Source organism: Diadema setosum, chromosome 4, assembly GCF_964275005.1.
Source record: "Diadema setosum chromosome 4, eeDiaSeto1, whole genome shotgun sequence".
In the NCBI taxonomy this organism is placed as follows: Eukaryota; Metazoa; Echinodermata; class Echinoidea; order Diadematoida; family Diadematidae; genus Diadema; species Diadema setosum.
In genome coordinates this window covers 48,152,014-48,171,952 of record NC_092688.1, presented here as the reverse complement: position 1 = coordinate 48,171,952, position 19,939 = coordinate 48,152,014, and the positions used below count along the sequence as shown (strand labels likewise).

Sequence of the window (19,939 nt, the reverse complement as noted above, 5' to 3'; positions counted from 1 at the left end):
GTGCATTGATACACGGTGATGGGTGGTTGCCATGACCTGTAAATCATTCGACAAACAGCAGGATGTGGTAGACTCTCAATGGGAAAGAAAATTAAAACTGTTTTTCAGCCAAATATACAAAACATAAAACGTGGCAACAGGAAGAATCGCTATTGCTGTAAAATCAAAACTAAACTGTGAGATGTTTGCGCCCAATAAGACCGAGTGCACTCATAGTGTGAATCTAATTTTCGCCATAAACAAATTGTGAATGATTAACTGAAAATTTGATGCTCTGTAGTACTATTATGGAATAGAGTGGTGCAAACTATATATCTAGCAATCAATATTTTATTTTGATCGAATGAAACATAACTTCTCACGAAAATTGAAAGATCGTAAAGGAGTTGAGAAGAGGGGATATATAGGAAGAGCTGGCAAATACAAGCCACTCCTCTCCAGGATCATGAACAACGTGAAAGGATCATATAGTCATTGATGTCAAAAACAAACAAACAAACAAACAAACAAACAAAAAACCCCGGGGCTTCTCAGTTTGTACTTGTGTTGATCTTTGTCACTTTCTGTGACAGCACACCTTTCCAGTTTTGTGCAAACTATAATTATGATAGTCAGGTATATGCTGAGTGGAGGATCTTGTTATGCATTATAATGTTGAATGGGATTTCGATGTGGATATCCAGAAAATTTCAATAGAATCATGGTAACTGTTTCGAAGACGATTTCCTCCAGCAAGGAGCACTTTGATTTCTTACTGTTCGTAAAACATCCAAATATGGATACATTCTGTTTAAAGTTTCGACATCCTGGAACTCCAAACTATGATATGTTAGCATTTAGATCTGACTTCCAATTCGGTATAAGATATATGCAATGACCGTAAAATATAGAGGAAGATTACAGAAGACTGGCGTTATTAACTTGATAGAAAAAGTTTTCAATTCAATTCAGTTCAATTCAATCATAGTTTATTTCCAATCAACGAAAATCAAAACATAGTACAATTTTGACTGAGATGTTAAGATAGTGTGTAGTAATTTCAAGATCCTTTATTCAGAAAAAAGCATTAAATTTCAATAAGATTCATTTAAGATCTAAAGTAGCTGTTGACCTTTGCAAACTGTGATTTCAGATTATATCTGTCATGAAGGAGAAACAGGGGATATTTCAACAGCTATACAGGTGCAATCACAAGTTCGTATGGCCGCCAGGTCTCTCTTCATTCCAAAATTTATGTTTCAATATTTACAACAATTGGATTAAAGATCCACAAATCTATAGGTGTTCTATTTCACTTCTGACCTAAATATGGAAGTAACGTCATATCACTCTGTCATCAATGAGGACTGACGATGTTTGGGGAAAAAAAAAGTTTGAACGACCTTAAGGACCTTAAGGACTTATCACACATTCATTCAGGAATCCTTTTTGTCTCGCGTGCAGTCAACATAAATCAGTTCTTCAAGCCATCTTTCCACGAGGACGCCCGCGGGTATACCCCATTCATCAGTACACCAAGTTTGCTTTGCAATCGTGGAACTCATCGCAAATAGACCATCTTTGCTGTTTGAGCTTTTATGAACAACTAACTTATCGCAGTGCTTGAGTAGCCTCCAAGGGGTACAGTAAGTTGAGTTGGATCCTTCGTCACCACGCATTTTACTTCTCTACATCATGAGTTACAACTTGACCACCGCCTTGGCTGTGGAGGAGAAAAGCAAGTCACAGAAAAAGACGCCGACGAGTTACAAGTAAGAAAGAATTAAACACTTTGTGACAGGTGTATGTGATGATTTCCTTTCTTAAATAATTTCCCGACTCTGTGGATACACAGTTATGTCTTCTGAAATAAAGTTGTTATTGTTTGTTTGTTTTTATTTCTGCATTCAATCAGATACAAGTTGAATACAAATTTCAAGAAGTACAAAGACAAAGAATAGCAAGTGCAGTGAAATAAATCGATAACAGTACACAAATAGATACACATAGGTGATTGCATTGAGCAATGTACTCTCTAAAAAAATAGAGTGAAAATATTCACTCCTAAAAGAGTGAATACAAAAAAGAGTGAAGTTAGAGTGAAATTGGAGAGAATTTTGAGTGAAAATGTTCATTTTCACTCGTTTTAGAGTGACCTCAGGGATTACTCCAAAATCTTCTAGTGATCCCTGAGGTCACTCCAAAATGAGTGAAAATGAACATTTTCACTTAAAATTCACTCCAATTTCACTCTAAATTCACTCTTTTTTGTATTCACTCTTTTAAGAGTGAATATTTTCACTCTATTTTTTTTAGAGAGTAGGTACACAGAAACATAAAATAAAATATACAGTATTTTTCAGTAAACAACAGAGATCATTGCATGCAAGAGACCACCATCGTAAGCAGCAATTAAGCTTGAAATGGATGGAGGCCTCATATCATCTATTATCTAAATATACTGTAGTTAAGTGCACGTCCCAATGTCCCTGGGGAAGAAATACTCATCTCATTGTACTAATGCACTATGAAATTTTTTCAATTTTTTTCAATTTCAATTTATTTTCGTATTTTTCGATGGAAAATACATGGTATATAACAAAATATAATACAGAATGTCCAGCTTGGATATATACATGAAGAAATAGGAATACAAAAGTAATACATAACGGTCGATGTGTCATTTTCAATCAAAGTAAAAGATGCGAAGAGAAATACAATGGAACCTACTAAAAAGCAAAGCTTGTTGAGTGTAGGTCCCAACAAAAGCCTAGTAAGGGGAACAGGATGAGGAGCACGGGTACAATTAAGACCAAAAATAATGATAAACAAAAGAGAATTACTATTACTCGGGGCTCAGAAGATTCTTCTCACATGCATTTATGTGTGTGATAAAATGAGAACAAGTAACCACATGCTGCACACTATAGCAGTTGCTCTCATAGCAATTTAGACATGGGAGTGATAATGACGTGAATACTTAAGTACTATTAGGGTTTAAACATTCCGGCTTCCATAGACACGGGGAAAGATTTGAAAAACGGAGAACATGAATCAATTGCAATTCCTATATGTGATATACCAGCCAGCTGCAATGATGCATAAAAGAAAGGAAAGAAAGAAAGGAGGGGAGACTATGCGACACGACCAACGTCTTACTAGAAGTGGAAGGAAAAACACCGATGGGAAGGAATTTGAGAGAGCATATGCAACTAAAATGTATATGCATGAGTCTGTTCACATGAAATCGGTCCCTCAGTGCCATCCTTTTCTGGCAAAAGGCAGCAAGTGACAAATATTATATGCCCCATGTTTCTTGTAAATGAACAAAATGATGTTGATCCTAACGGCACCAATGCCGCTGGTAGCATGCACTGGAACACCACTTCTTATTTAGAGTGTATATATAGCAGATTCTACACTTTATATCATCCATTCATGTCAACGAATGTCCTTGTTCCCCCTTTGTCTTTTCTCGTCAGAATCCTTGCAGGTCTGGGAATTACTGTCATCTTGGCAGCGTTCATCGGGGGAGGTATAGCACTTGGCATCTACTGCAGACCGAGCCAGAGTCGAGATTTTGTCTACCAGAGGGCAGCTGTAGCAGCAGACGCGGCTGGCTGCTCCGAGATTGGAAGGTGATCGACTGATTAATGAAGAGGCCTTATTTTACAGTGTAGTGGGTTGGAGGGGTCATGTGATCAAAAGATAAACTTTCATTGGTGACCCTTCACATTAGGAAAAAATGACAGAGAAAACTGACAGAGTGTGTTTGATTGTTTGTTTTTGAGCACATTAAACAGGTTGGAAATGTATTTTTCGTTTTTTGGTTTTTCATACTCGCCGATCAAGAAACAAGAGAGTAAGAAAAGATGTCACTTTTTTCTATCATTAAATGCCCACTGCAAACCCTTGATCATCTCATAAAGATGTTACTGACATCTGACACCAGTGGTCATATCCATAAATGTATATACAAAGCACAAATAATTCAAGGTGTGTGCAGGAAAGTTTAAAACTAAAAAACAGGCTAACAGTATACAAATAATGACTGTTATGAGGGGCACAGTTAAAATTATGGGCCCAAGGTGATGTGAAAACCATAACTATGCCCGAAGCGAAGCTGAGGGCATAGTTATGGTTTTCACATCACCAAGGGCCTACATAATTTTGACTGTGCCCCGAATACCAAGCTGTCATTATATATTTTATATACAGAAAATATAGATTCCGAAATATAGATACCGGAAAATATAGATTCTAGTCTCTTTTACAGCACTAGTAATCAACGCTGATCGACAGCGCGGCGGTCGTATCATTGGTGTCTCCAAACTTATTTACAGGGCACAGTAAATCATGACGACATTTTGATTAAAAAAAAAAAATTGGGCACAGCTATTTTCATAACTCCACTTGTAACCAATCAGATGAGAGGAATCTATATATGAGGTATATGATAGGGTATATTGTAATGGCACGACCTGTGGCTTCTCGTTATTGAGAATCATTTGATAGGGCATTTGATAAGGATTCCCATCGTTAGTCCGTCTTCGACTGGACTTCTATGGTGTACGTGGCCTAGCTTAATGTCCTCTGAATCTAGAGTTTTCTGTCAGGAACTCCATTCAGACAGTATAATTTACTGAGAACTATAGTTCCTCTGCTTGGATCAGGGGGTGTTTCTTCAAGTTAGTCAGCGCTGACAAGTTGTCAGTCTCTGACAATTACCATAGTAACAGTTAGTAACCAGAGCATCTCAGCCAATCAAAATCAATAATTAGTATTTTGCTGAAATTGTCAGCGCTGACTAACTTGATGAAACATCCCCTTTGAATTGGCACAGTCAAGTCATCCAAGTCAGATGACTACTGAATTCCCCATCAAATTTTGGTGGACCAGTTGATGATGAGCAAATATTCAAAATTTGCTGAACTCAATGATTTGAAAGAAACTCAAACATCCAAAGGTTATAAACTTTTGATGTGTCTGATATGCCTACTTTACTTTCACAATCTGCTTTTTATTCAATAATTTTGTGTTCAGTCAGTGATGGGCTATTGAAAACTGCTGATTGCTTAGTGAAGAGATGTGTTATAGTGGTTATCATCATGATTGTGTAACTGTCTATGCTTTCTCCTGTCTACAATTACACTAAAACAGAGATGTTCTTGCGGATGGAGGTGGTGCAATAGATGCAGCCATCGCTGGTTTGCTATGTGTGGGACTGTACAATCCTCACAGTGCAGGAATTGGTGGAGGGAGCTTCACCCTCTACTACAATAAGCAAGAGGGGACTGCGCACTTTTGGGATTCCCGTGAAAAGGCGCCGCTTGCAGCCCACAGAGATATGTACTTCAACAAATCAGAAGACGCCTCAACAGTAGGTAGGGAGATTTTTCATCTGCCTTAATTGGACTGTTGGAAGAAGCTTCTGCCATGTGAATAAATCGAATGTGTAACAATCTGTCGTTTTTACAGGAGTCTAATTCTTGCTATTTGAAGCAAGAACTTTGACTTCATTTTCATTCTTGGAAACTAAACTACAATGTATACCTCAAAGCAGGGAGGTGAAAGGAACCTCCCTGCTCAAAGGTTTATTTCCCTGAGTGCCAGGCTGGGACGGGCGTGGATTGGGGGGGGGGGGGGGGGGGAGGGGGTAGGGGTTTGCATCGCCTCAGCTCACAAAGTCTCCCCCTATGATGTATTACTTTTCTGTATCTGCAATTATACAATTGATGTACATGTATATCATCTTACATTATGTATATATAAATAATATGAATATTATATATATATATATATATATAATCATTATATATATATATATATATATTTGTGTGTTTGTGTGTTCGTATTTATGAGTGGTATGGTAGACTTACTTTTTTCTTTTTTCTTTTTTGGTAGAATCTCGTCCATATACTTGTATTGTACCCAAAATGTGCATCAGAAACCTACGGCCGGCGGAGGTTATGTTTTCGGTTCCGTAATTTCAATTTGTCTGCCTTTGTTGTTCTGTCTTTGTGTCTGCCTGTTAGTGTAAATGATAACTAGAGAACAGATAACGAATCACCAAATTTGTAGGGTGTGTTCATGATAAGGTCAAAAAGATAGAAATGAATTTGGGGTCATGACGTCAAAGGTAAAAGGTCATTGAGGTCATATATAAGAGACATGAAATAAGGTTAATCTCATGTGATCTCCCAATAACTCAATAACGGAAAATAAGATTTTCACCAGTTGTATTGTGTATCCCTATATATCCCAATATTTATTTTGAAGATACTGCCCTATATGGTAATATGTAATTGTATGTGTGTGTGTATATAATACATATATTTGTGCCCTACCCAGGTGGCCTGGCTATCGGGGTGCCCGGAGAGATCAAGGGCTACTGGGATGCCCACCAAATGTTTGGCAAGTTGCCATGGAGACGGCTGTTTGAACCATCCATCCAGCTAGCAGAGAATGGCCTGTTTGTCAGCCCTGAGCTTGAATACGCCATCAGCAGAAAGTCAGAGATAATGCTGTCGGATGAGAGTCTAAGGTATTAAAGCTTGGTATCACACTGTGAGTGTGTTATGTGGGGATAAGTGTTGCTAACATAGATTCATATGATTATGATTGTTAAACATGATAAATTAAACACTTACTATAAAGGGTAAAATAAGACTTACCAAAACATCTTCTATAGACAGCCATGATGACTGTTACCATGGTGATGATGTCAGTTACATACCATAAAGGAATAAGCTAATTACCATATTATCACTGTATATACAGTACATTTTTCTTTTCACATCGTGGTAAGATATATTGAAGTAGATCATGGTAGAAGCAGATGATATTGTAACAGTGCTAGAACATGTATTTGAGCTCAATGTTATCAGTTATCTGTTTTCAGCATACCTGTGAAGATTAACAGTCTATAAAGAGAATCATCAGTTGCTTCACTTAGTTTCTCCACAAAAAAACAAACACAAACAAACAAAGTATCATGCATGTTATAAAAGAAACATTTGTGATTTGACCTTCGGTTGTCTGTAGGAGTCACCACATGTGATGATGCTCCATACATTTTATCAACTCCTTATAGACTACAGTGTACATGTTAAATATACATTCACTCCATTTTTAAGTCAGTAAAGGATCAGTAGATGTCAGTATGGTAGTGATAATAATGATGATAATAATAATAATAATAATAATAATAATAATAATAATAATAATGATAATAATAATAATAATAATGATAATGGAGGAAGGAGAGAATTACAAATACCTCGGAGTGTTGGAATCTGATGAGGTCTCGAACAATGCTATCAAAGTGTCTGTGACGAAGGAGTACTTCTCACGTGTAAAAAGTGTACTAAAATCACACTTAAATGGCGGACACGTGATCTCAGCTCTAAACACCTGGGCGGTAGCAGTTTTGAGATACACAGGAGGAGTGGTCGAATGGACGAAGGCGGAACTGGCTGCTATGGATCGGAAGACAAGAAAGATGCTTTCGATCTACAAAACCCACCAAATGAGTGCTGATGTCGACAGGTTGTACCTGCCAAGGAAAGAAGGAGGCCGAGGGCTCGTGAGTGCATCAGATTGCGTTAGCCTCAAAAATTACATAAACAGCAGTGAGGAAAAACTCCTTCGAGCCGTTCTAGTTGAAAGTGGAAATAATGTAAACGTCATTGATCCACTTACTTTCAAAAGCCAGAAACGAACAGAAAGATCTGCAAAGTGGAGAGAAAAGCAGCTGCACGGGCAGTTTTGCAGAGAGACGGAGAACATCAGCAGTAATGACACATGGTTATGGCTGAAGAAAGGAGAACTGAAGAAGGAGACAGAAGGACTGCTCATCGCTGCCCAAGAGCAAGCACTGTCAACAAATGCTCTGAAAGCCAAGATACAGAAGAGAGATGTGGATGCCGCATGCAGGATATGCCGAGAAAGAGACGAGACAGTGCAACATATCGTATGTGGCTGTAGTAAATTGGCGCAAAAGGAGTACAAAAGACGACATGACAAACTGGCACAAGTCGATCACTGGGAGCTTTGCAGAAAACATGAAATACCATGTGAGAGCAAATGGTATATGCACGAACCACAGAAAGTTTCTGAAAATGATCAAGTTAAAATCCTGTGGGATTTCGATGTTCAAACTGACAATGTCATCCAGCACAGGCGTCCGGATATCATCGTCGTAGAAAGGGCTCGACAGATGTGCACAATCGTCGATGTCGCGGTACCGGGAGACAGCAGAGTAGCCGAGAAGAAGGAAAAGATAGAGAAGTACCAAGACCTTGCCAGAGAGCTTCGCTGCCTGTGGAATATGAGAACGAAGGTGATCCCTATTGTTGGAGCACTCGGAACAACGCCAAAGCAGCTGCGACGGCACTTGGACGACGTTGGTGTGCCAGATCGAGTGCAAACGCTCCAAAAAGCAGCATTGCTGGGGACGGCACGAATCCTGAGAAAAGTACTGGAAGTCTAAGGTTCCAGGATGGAACTTGACGTGATATTAATCTCCAAGAGATATCTTGTGAAGATAGAGATAATAATGATAATAATAATAATAATAATAATGATAATAATAATGATGATAATAATAATAATAATAATAATAAAGTCTTACTTACCCAGGGTAGTCTCTTCACTGTTACCACTGTTCTACCAGAGAGCCCTGCCATTATCATGTATTACTAGGTGCCAGGTAAAAATGGCAAAGGTAAAAATGGCAGAGGTAAAAATGGCAGGGGTAAAAATGGCAGAGGTAAAAATGGCAGAGGTAAAAATGGCAGGGGTAAAAATGGCAGGGGTAAAAATGGCAGAGGTAAAAATGGCAGAGGTAAAAATGGCAGTGGTAAAAATGGCAGGGGTAAAAATGGCAGAGGTAAAAATGGCAGAGGTGAAAATGGCAGAGGTAAAAATGGCAGAGGTAAAAATGGCAGAGGTAGAAATGGCAGGGGTAAAAATGGCAGAGGTAAAAATGGCAGAGGTAAAAATGGCAGAGGTAAAATGTTAGAAGTAATGAGAGCGATTTCGTCAGAGATAAACGTATGAAGAGGTTTTGAATGATAACCTAGCCAGAGCAAACTGTATTTATCGAATTATCAAATCCAAACTGCAGATTTGAAGAATGTTTATTGAATTATGTTTTAAAAAGATTAGAGCACTCTCATTATTCTGAGTTTGATTCAAGTGCAATGTCGTAATCTGTCTGTTCAGAGGTATAATAAGCCAGCTAAGAACCTAGTAGGCCTATGGGAAATTATTTTTTATTATTCAATATTATTATTTTATTATTATTATTATTATTATTATTATTATTATCATTACTATTATCTATCATTATAAGGGGTTTCCAACAATGCTGCAAAGCCCTTAAACAGTATAATCCTACGTTGTTTCGCCCAATTAAGTTATCACACACACACACACACACACACGCACGTACCCACTTTTGGCATAAACATAATACTTCTATACGCAGATATACATACTCTCACATACACACTCTTACACAAACGAATTCCGCTCACGTCCAGGCTAGTATATTGTCATTATTTTTCATTTTTTGAACTGTTTAGTGTAAAGAAGTGAAGGAGACATAGTCGAAGCAAACCGCTAATTTTTCACCTGTTCTATGTTATTTTCTCACATTCAGGTTTCGTAGGAGCCTATTTATCTCACAAGGCCTGATCACGACATAATGTAGAAGTAAAAATACAAAACGCAAAAAAACAAACTACAGCAGATGTATCGGCAGACATAAGTAAGCTCTTGCAAAATATTTCATTACATTGTTCAAGTATCACATGGCGCAAAAACAAATATCTCGAAGTTTTAAATGAACACTTTGTGGTCACTTTACAAACTTATGCCTATTAAAACTGGAGACGAACTTTAGCAATAAACTGTTCTAGTGAGAGAAAAAAACAATAGTTTGCCATGGGATTTCTTTCAATCATTGTTGAACGAATCCGCAGGCGAAAAAATGTAAATGTTTGATGCCTTTCAAACTTAGCTGTTGCCCCAAAGCATGGGCGTAAATCCCGGAACACACCAGAATCAGGTCAATAGCACCATTAGACCACAGAGATAATCGCAACTGTAGATTTCAAATGGCGACCATTTTGAAATCCAATATGGCGGACATAAAGAGAGAATTCCAAGTGGCCCAATATCTGAAAATGTTTGCAATATGTTAATGTACATTTTGTGCCAAATTTGGTGCTTGTATCACAAAATGCACGATAGGTTTGCTAAGCTGCCCCACTTAGAGTATTTAGTGATACCCCTTTATATATAAAACATTTTCGTGTAATTAATGATTTGTTTAACCCCTAATTTTGGGGGAATGGGACATCAAGCGGGGAGAAATGAGACAACCTGGAGAGAAATTGGATAACCATCATGACCAAAGTAGGATTTACATGTGCCGCGGGGAAAAATGTAACACTGCCCTATTAAATTTCTCCCAGTGCTAACAGAAACAGTAAAAGATCCCTGCCAATTTTTCATACCTGCATGTCCGTTATCAAGCAATTTTATTTTCAGAAGTTTGCACACTTATTAAAATACCTATTAACATAGCATAGGACCTACCAGATCTATAGTAAGTTTGACATTTTACTGACAAGATACCTGTAGAGCTGTATAGCGGTTAATATGTCCATTTTCAGGTGTACCGAGGCTCATCTTTTGCTGATATAATTGGATTGTTGACTGGCCAAGCATTTTTCAAGTTACATGAGTGTCCAATATTTCTCCCCGTGTCCCATTTCTCCCCGGTCTCCCCCGTGCTTTATTTCAGAAGGCACGAAAAGCGCGTATTGCGAGAAAGGTGTCAGGAACATGAAGAAAAAAAATCCGTCACTTTTACTTCGTCCTCTTGCATTTCAACGACTAAATTTTTATCAATGGCATTTTTATCTCTAGCATTTTGACCACTGTCATTTTGACCCCTGACAACTTTACCTCTGACATTTTTACCACTGACATAATTATTTACCTCTGACATTTTTACCCTGCCATTTTTACCTCTGACATTTTTACCTCTGCCATTTTTACCTCTGTCATTTTTACCTCTGCCATTTTTACCTCTGCCATTTTTACCTCTGCCATTTTTACCTCTGCCATTTTTACCTCTGCCATTTTTACCCCTGCCATTTTTACCCCTGCCATTTTTAACACTGCCATTTTTACCTCTGCCATTTTTACCTCTGCCATTTTTACCACTGCCATTTTTACCTCTGCCATTTTTACCCCTGCCATTTTTACCTCTGCCATTTTTACCTCTGCCATTTTTACACCGAACCGTATTACTATACCCTAGCGTTGCCAGGTACCCATTTATACACCTGGGTCGAGAGGGACATGGTGGGTATCTAGCATCTTGTCCAGGGACGTAATCACTGGGCGGGATTCGAACTCGGGTCCTCCGATCGGGAGTCTTATCCACTATGCCACAGCGCCCCCAGAGATGGTCATGCAGTCTCTCTATTGAGTGCATGTATTTTGTTTAATGTGTATCTGTTGCAGAGAGGTCTTTACTGATGGCAATGGGAACCTTCTTAGAGCAGGAGACACCTTGTACCAAAGGAAGCTAGGCAACACACTGCGCAAGATTGCAGATAATGGAGCGAGTGAATTCTATAATGGGTCAATTGCTGAAAACATTGCAGCTGAGTTGCAGAATAGAGGTGAGTCACTGCGGCTGATGGGGACTCTCCTGGACTCTGCTTGGGTAGCAGTCTGAAGTCTAGTTTGGGTGGATCTATGCATCTCTAAGTAAGGTGGAGACAATCTTTTCATTTATTACTTCATACAAACATGTTTTGGTTTCTGGTTCTGTCATGATAAATATGTGCTTCTTGAAAATCAAACCCGTTTATATCTTATTATCTTACCACTTCTTTCATCTAATGGCTCGTAACACTTTCAGTAATGTGACTGTGTCTCTAGAAATGGTCACTAAGCTACACGTATACAATCATTCAAATAGTGATATAAGGTTGAATGTACAAAAATCACATATTCTTCGCCTGTATGAGAAATTGAACTTGAAATACTCGTGAAAACTAACAGTTGATATGTTCTGTAAGTATCATGATATATAAATTGGAACTCTAAATTTATTTCTAATACAATCATTTTAGTGCAAAATGACACTGCAGTAATGTAATTGGGGAAAAATAAACTTAACTCCCGTCCTTTGATTTGAGTCTGATATCAAGCAAAGAACAAAGTTTTGTATAATATTCTCGCTGGTGGTTTCCAAAAGTTAGTCTCAGGCTTTAGACATCAGTAGATATTAACGTGTATTTGTCGTGTTTGTGTAGTATTCTTATTTTTGGTTTATAAAGGAATAATACATAATGTATTTGTGCACGATGAATTTCTGAAACAAACAATCTTGTTATGTAAAGGCACAAGAAATTAACATGTTATTGCAAAGAATATGTTTGTTGTTTCTGGTCAGATGGTATAATCACAGTTGAAGATCTGGCGGCTTACAGTGTAGAAAAGAGAACACCCCTGAGCTTCCAACTGAATGATATGACTGTGTACTCTGGCAGGCCACCATGCAGTGGAGCTGTCTATGCCTTAATACTCAACATCCTTAAAGGTAAGAGAAGTGTGCCTGAGAAGAAACAGAAAGAAATAGATTGCTTCGTAGCAAATTAAATGGCCATGTCCATCGTGGCTATCGGCATTATTGATATCTTGATTTCTTCGTTCAACAATTATAGCCGACGCCATTTGGGATCATCTTGTTTTAAATGGAAATATTTCATTGATGGTTCATTATTTATTTTTCTGCCTTCATTCAAAACAATTTAATATTCCATGGCAGGTCACTTAATGTCAGGGCTGATGTTTAGTACTCGTAGTCCGAATGTTAGTGTTAAATACAGAACAAGAGTGAACAGGGTTTAACAATTCACTGAATCTATACTTGAGGGTCATTCTGGTCTTATGATTCCAGTCAGTGTAATTCACTGTCATTCTCACTGTGTGATCCTTTTGTGATGAATTCCTAATACTTATTGTATGTGGCTTCTGTGTCTATTTTCAGGATATGATTTTACTCCTGATAGTATTGGGTCTCTCAGTAACAAGGTTCTTACGTACCACCGCATCATTGAGGCCTTTAAGTTTGCCTATGCCAAGAGAAGCGCCCTTGGAGACGAAAGTTTTGTCAATATCACAGAGGTGATGTACTCTTGACACCATTCAATGAAGCACTAACTGGTAGAGGAATTAGCTGTAGTTGAGTGTGGCCAGTTCACAAACCCAAAATAATTGTCAGGTCACAGATGTCAGAGCTAAAAAGCTGCTTGTATAACTGGTGTTTGCAATCAGCAATCCTCTTTTGAATATTGATCATAATAAAAGGTTGTAGAGAGGTGATTTGTCAGGCTCGGTTTGTGTGTCGCGTATTAAACACAGATGTACGTTCGATTAGTGCTGAATATTAGGGAGCTTTAGATTTTTGCTACGCGGACGTTCAGAAGAAAAAAAAAAAACAAAAACAAAACAAAAACACAAAACCTGTGAAAAAATCAAAATCGATCTTGCGTCGTCGAGCGCGATTTATGCCATTTTTTTTTTTTTCGTCTGCTCAATTCACGACGCAAAGTTGTTACTTGATGCACTGATTATATCATGGGGGCGCCAATTTACTTTTTATAGGTTGCGTCATCGAGTATCAAAATCTACAGCTACTTTTCAGCACGACGCAGGGAGAGAGAAGAATAGCCAACGCAGTATTGTCGTCTAAACGTCCGCGCCGCAAATCTAAAGCTCCCTAATATCCATCTGTGTGATCGTAGAAAGAGAAGTGAAGTTAGGACCAGATTCCTGTTTGTTTGTCACTCCTGTGTGGAGGAGACATATAGGCTCGAATTCACGAAGGTGGTACAAATGAAACCATGGTTTAAACCATGGACAAAAACCATGGAGCGCCAAGTGTCGCATGGAATATTTCGTTACGACATTGGTCATTTCGTCGACAAAATGACCGTTTCCTTAACGAAACTATCATTTCGTGGACGAAATGTTCATTTAGTTACAACATGTTGTCATTTCGTAACAAAATAATCATTTCGTCGACGATATGACCGATTTCGTAACGAAACATTCCATGCGACACTTGGCGCTCCATGGCTTTTGTCCATAGTTTAAACCATGGTTTCAATTGTACCACTATTCGTGAATTCGGGCCATAAAGTAATGATAGGTATCTTGAAATCTACGAATGTTATTCAGGGGAGTTTAAGCTGTTTGTGTTTACCACCTTGACAGATAACAGATATCACATTCGTAGTCAAGTAGAAAATTACTGTGAAATGTTCCCTAATAAGCCCCAGCAGTCACTTTTCCTGATAAAGAAAGAAAGCAAAATAATGAGAAAACAGACAGATGTCAATATCCTACCAAGTCAAGTATTAGTACTTTTTTTATGTCAATAATCATGTTACCTTTGTTGCACATCCCAGAGAGATGATACTTCTCTTTCTTGTTTGCCACATGACTTGCTGGTATTGTAGAACCGTGTATGTCACTTTTTTGTTAATATCAAATAGTCTTCATTTCGAAATTTGTCAGATTATGTCTGAGGGGGGACTACTGTACACAGAAAGTACGGGTATGTCAATTTTGAAAAGAGGCATACTAATAATTCAAGTAATTATTGACGAACAAGGTGTATACTATATAGGCCTTATTTTGATCTGGTAATGCAAAATGGCATCAGATTAACATGCATCAGATATAGATAACACTATTCCCAGTTACATTTTCTGCTTCATTCACAACAAGCCATAATCTTATTCGATTTCATTTGTGTGTGTATGTGTGTGTGTGTGTGTGTGTCTGTGCTATTGAATCTGCAGTTGGTGGCGAATATGACATCTCAAACATACGCAGATAGTCTGAGAGCTAGAATCAACGATGACAGGACATACAACTACACATACTATGACCCTGAGTTCCAAATTGTCAACGATGGGGGAACATCGCACATTTCCATTGTAGACCAGGAAGGCAATGCTGCTTCAGTCACAAGTACCATAAACACCCAGTGAGTTTACCTCTCTTACCTTTTAACACCTAGTCAGTTTACCTGTCTCACCTTTTAACACCTAGTGAGTTTACCTCTCCCACCTTTTAACACCTAGTGAGTTTACCTCTCCTACCTTTTAACACCTAGTGAGTTTCCCTTTCCTACCTTTTAAACACCTAGTGAGTTTACCTCTCTAAATATATATACCTTTTAGCAAGTAGTGAGTTTACTTCCCCCATCTTTTAACACCTAGTGAGTTTACCCTCCTACTTTTAACGCCTAGTGAGTTTACCTCTCCCATCTTTTAACACTGAGTGAGTTTACCTCTCCCACCTTTTAACACCTAGTGAATTTACCTTTCCCACCTTTTAACACCTAGTGAGTTTACCTCTCCCACCTTTAACGCCTAGTGAGTTTACCTCTCCGACCTCTTAACACTAATTAGTGAGTTTACCTCTCCTACCTTTTAACACCTAGTGAGTTTACCTCTCCCACCTTTTAACACCTACTGAGTTTACCTCTCCTACCTTTTAACACCTAGTGAGTTTACCTCTCCTATATACCTTTTAACACCTAGTGAGTTTACCTCACCCACCTTTTAACACCTAATGAGTTTACCTCTCCCACCTTTTAACACCTAGTGAGTTTACCTCTCCCACCTTTTAACACCTACTGAGTTTACCTCTCTACCTTTTAATACCTAGTGAGTTTACCTCTCCTATATACCTTTTAACACCTAGTGAGTTTACCTCTCCCACCTTTTAACACCTAGTGAGTTTATCTCTCCTACCTTTTAACACTAAGTGAGTTTACCTCTCCCACCTTTAAACACCTAGTGAGTTTACCTCTCCCACCTTTTAACACCTAATGAGTTTACCTCTCCTACCTTTTAACACCTACTGAGTTTACCTCTCCCACCTTTTAACACCTAGTGAGTTAACCTCTCCCACCTTTTAACACTAAGTGAGTTTACCTCTCTCACCTTTAAACACCTAGTGAGTTTACCTCAGTCTCCTACCTTTTAACACCTGGTAGTCTGCATGGGTGCCGGATGCTGAACCTTGTTGTGACGTTCGCCCAATATCATTTGATGGTTTTACCCTACAATTGAGGGTGCTGAATTTGAATCTGAATCTGAATGATGCAACTCTAGCATCCCTAAGGGTTTTGAAATATTCAAGATGGACGCCAAAATGGCCGCCAAAATATGACATTTCTATTTTTTTTTTCACTGATAACAAATTGCAAACAAAAAGACGGATGGCATTATTTGGATGGTGCTGCTGATTCCAAATCTTGATGATGCAACTCTTGCATCCATCAGGATTTTAGATGTTCAAGAAGGCTGCCAAAAATTGAAATTCCCTTATACTTCCTCATAGATGGCTTAAAAAATGAAAAGAGTTGATGGTCTTACCCTGTTTCGAGGGGGCTGAAATGAAATCTAGGTGAGACAACTTGTGCATCCCAGAGGGATTTGACGCATCCAAAATGGTCACCAAAAACCGAAATTCTATTTTGAGTATTTCCTAATGAATGGTGAAGAAATTGTAAAAAAAAAAAAAAAAAATTAATAGATGGTTTTTTTCCATAATTATTTCCACTACGGTGAATCTGAATCTGGATGATGCAACTTAATAGAATCCTTTACATCCCCTGTAGTTTAACCACTTGGAAACGAATATCTATATACTTTTCCCCTATATAATAGGGTTTGGTCATTATACCATTATGCATCTGTAATTACATCAAATTATTTGAAATGTTGTGTTCTATGCATACACATTTAGAACTGTGCACCATTCTTTTCAAGTTTTGGATCAAAGGTCCGAGGGAATATTACAGGTATTATCTTCAACAATGAAATGGATGACTTCTCGAAGCCCGGAGAAAACAATATTTTTGGTGTACCACCTTCTGAGGCAAATTTCATAGTGCCTGGAAAGCGCCCTCTGTCGTCCATGGCTCCTGTAATCATGGTTGATGATAATGGCGATGTGCGCTTTGTTGTTGGAGCATCAGGAGGTACAAGAATCACCACAGCAACAAGTTTGGTAGGTGATGAACAGAATATTTTTTTTTTTCATAAGTCGTAATCCATTGTACGACAATCGTTTTGATCAAGCTCTTTAAAACAATCACATCTATTTTTTTCTGAGATTATTTTGTGGATATAAGACATCGAATATCTCTTGCATAAACTCAATTTCATCGTGAACACAGAAGATATGATCAAAGTAATTCTGGCTAATGTGCAGAATAGTTAACTTTGATGAGTTCTGTTATTTTTTCTATATTGACTGGAATTGTGGATTAGTGATGCATTGACGGTATGGTCGTGAAATGGTAAAACCAGTCATATTAAGATGGCGAAAGTTAAGTCAACTTTAATCATGTAGGTGTCTTATCCAATGCGGAAGTAGTGATCTTAAATCTGACGCCATTCAGTAATTGCATAATTAGTAAAATGCATGACACACATGACACAGAACTTTACGATGTAATTGTGTGGTAACAGCATTTTTTAATTTCTTTTTTTTTTAACAATGATGGTGTAATTAATAGGTAACATGATGATACCAATGAAACCTCGAATTTAATCAAGTCATGTATGGATATCAAGACTGGATTTAACCACTCAGTTCGATTGAATGTAACCTCACTCATTATGACGTCATCATGACCTCACTGCTCTGTTGTCATAGGTATCCATGGAGACGCTTTGGTTCGAGTCTTCTCTGGTTGATGCTGTAGAAAGAAAAAGGGTCCACCACCAACTCGTGCCACAGTACTTTAATTATGAGCCCGCATTTCCTAGTGTGAGTATGCATTGTAAGCGTGAATCAACCATTTATGTTTTGGTGTGTGTAAGGAACGTGTTGTAGGATGATTGATTAAAGGGAGAATATGTGCTGTGTAGAGGGAAGGCTTATGGCAAAAGTGACATTCAGGTAATATATGAATTAACTTGCTTTACTGACAGAATACAGTTTTGGGCAAGATGGGAGAGAGAGAATGATTATATGGAGTAAAAATGAGTCATAGGGAGACAGGGTAGATTAAAGGGACTGTACAGTACTGGTTGAGGTGGGGATTCATGTTTTGAACATTCCTATGAATAAAGTGAGATAATGAGAAGCCTCTTATGAAATATGAAAGAGCATGTAATTTTATGAAGGATTCATCGTTTATTTGATGAAAATTGGTTGTCAAATGGCTGAGATATCCAAAAAAGTGATAATAATAAAAGGTGACAGGCCACGCCTTTTATTAGGATCTGTTTGTTTCACCTTGTTTTTGGATATCTCAGCCATTTCAAAACAGATTTTCATCAAATAAACTGTTGATACCCCTTAGAATTGCATGCTCTTTGACATCTCATAGAGTGGTTTCTGAATATCTCGCAAAACGTTAAAAGCTAAATCCTCACCTCTACCAGAACTGTACACACCCTTTAAGCTCACTTGGGGATTTAGTTTCACGTGGTTTGATATGGAGGAAGAGGAGGGTAAGCCTTGTTAGGGGTTAGTAGAGAATGTGAGGAGTGCAGGGCAAACTCACTCAGTAATATTTTTGCTATATATATCAAGCTATTAAAGCCCAAATTTTCCTCCATAGAATTCCACTTCTTTTAATGCTACTTAAAAAAAACCCTGAATAGGTTTAATGAGATATGAACTGTAATGATGTAAATTATCTGTGAAATGTGAGAAAAAATGCTTCATGATCTTTACACTAACAAGAAATGTATCACTTTAGTTCAAACAGTGCATATAGATTCACATGCACGTAAATGTTTGTCAGTATTGTTTATACTGATATTACAAAGTGTGGAGTATTAAATAGCAAGGTTGATATTTCGTCCCATCTCGATTGTTTTGTAAAGAGATTTTGTTTTCCTGGTCCGACATCCTACTGATTGAGAGGATGTCATGTTTATTGTGTCATCTATACATTACAAACTCTATACATTACAAGCTCTGCTTTTTAGTAGGTCCCCCACTTTTCATGTTTGCAAATTGTCTTCTCTTGTATTCTTTGATTACGATACTATATGTCCAGTCTTATGTTCAATCGATTGTATCATGTTATTTGTGTTTGAGATGTGGAACAATAAAATAAAATAAAATCAAAATCAAAACCTGTAGGACATAATGGAAGGTCTGGAGGTGAAAGGTCACGAGGCCAAGGAGAGATCCAAGATTGGTTATGTCCAAGCTATCAAACGACTGGAAGATGATTGGCTGGAGGCTCACTGTGACAGCCGTAAGGGAGGAAGACCTGCTGGATTCTGAGACCTGAGGATTGCTCTTTGAAACATTGTCTGCTGCTCATTGATCATCACTTCTTTCCAGTGGTGGAGGTGACGAGGAAATATATCATAATGAATATTTTAGAAACAAAACGCTCACAATGGCGTGAATATTCAATCTTGTATTTCTAAGACAAATCATCTTTATCAAAACTTATAATGAATAACATGAACAAATAAAAATACTCTATTGGATACATGATTCCCAGCTGGTATTGAGAGTTTGCTGTGAGGAATCTAGAATGTTTTCTTGCCGCTTTGACTGAGATCATCATCATGATGTTTGAATGAACAAATAATGCTTGTGTGAGCTTTCTATTTAGTGCAATGTACTAATTACTCTCTTTCATTCCATAATATACATCTCTAATTGATGGAATGCTGAAATTATGTATACAACTGATTCCATTCTTTCTAGTTGTGTGTATGTATAAGAATATGTATTTTGTCAGTTTGATGGATCGAAATATTCCTTAAAATATTAACTCCTCAGATACCTTGCAAAGTTGTCTCTTTTGTGAGAATTTGTGAGTTACTTCTTCATCTATACCGGAAGAAGACATGAAGTGACATTTAGCTAC

The 19,939-nt window shown here is 37.9% G+C and overlaps 1 protein-coding gene across 1 annotated transcript; it reads left to right on the top strand.

The window, feature by feature from the left end:
• Positions 1 to 5,326: 5,326 nt before the first annotated feature.
• On the top strand, positions 5,327 to 19,341 carry LOC140227391 (glutathione hydrolase 1 proenzyme-like). The gene is made up of 9 exons (XM_072307799.1): positions 5,327 to 5,363; positions 6,331 to 6,523; positions 11,521 to 11,681; positions 12,461 to 12,607; positions 13,058 to 13,194; positions 14,877 to 15,064; positions 16,860 to 17,100; positions 17,752 to 17,865; positions 19,195 to 19,341. Exons 1-9 carry the CDS (start codon positions 5,327 to 5,329, stop codon positions 19,339 to 19,341), a joined length of 1,365 nt encoding a protein of 454 aa, XP_072163900.1.
• The last annotated feature ends 598 nt before the right edge of the window (positions 19,342 to 19,939 follow it).

Excerpts from the sequence above, each read along its gene's own strand:
- LOC140227391 (XM_072307799.1), top strand. The coding sequence starts at position 5,327 with ATGTACTTCAACAAATCAGAAGACGCCTCAACAGTAG. Across the intron at positions 12,608-13,057 it reads AATACTCAACATCCTTAAAG|GATATGATTTTACTCCTGAT; the intron begins GTAAGAGAAGTG and ends GTCTATTTTCAG. Across the intron at positions 17,101-17,751 it reads TCACCACAGCAACAAGTTTG|GTATCCATGGAGACGCTTTG; the intron begins GTAGGTGATGAA and ends CTGTTGTCATAG.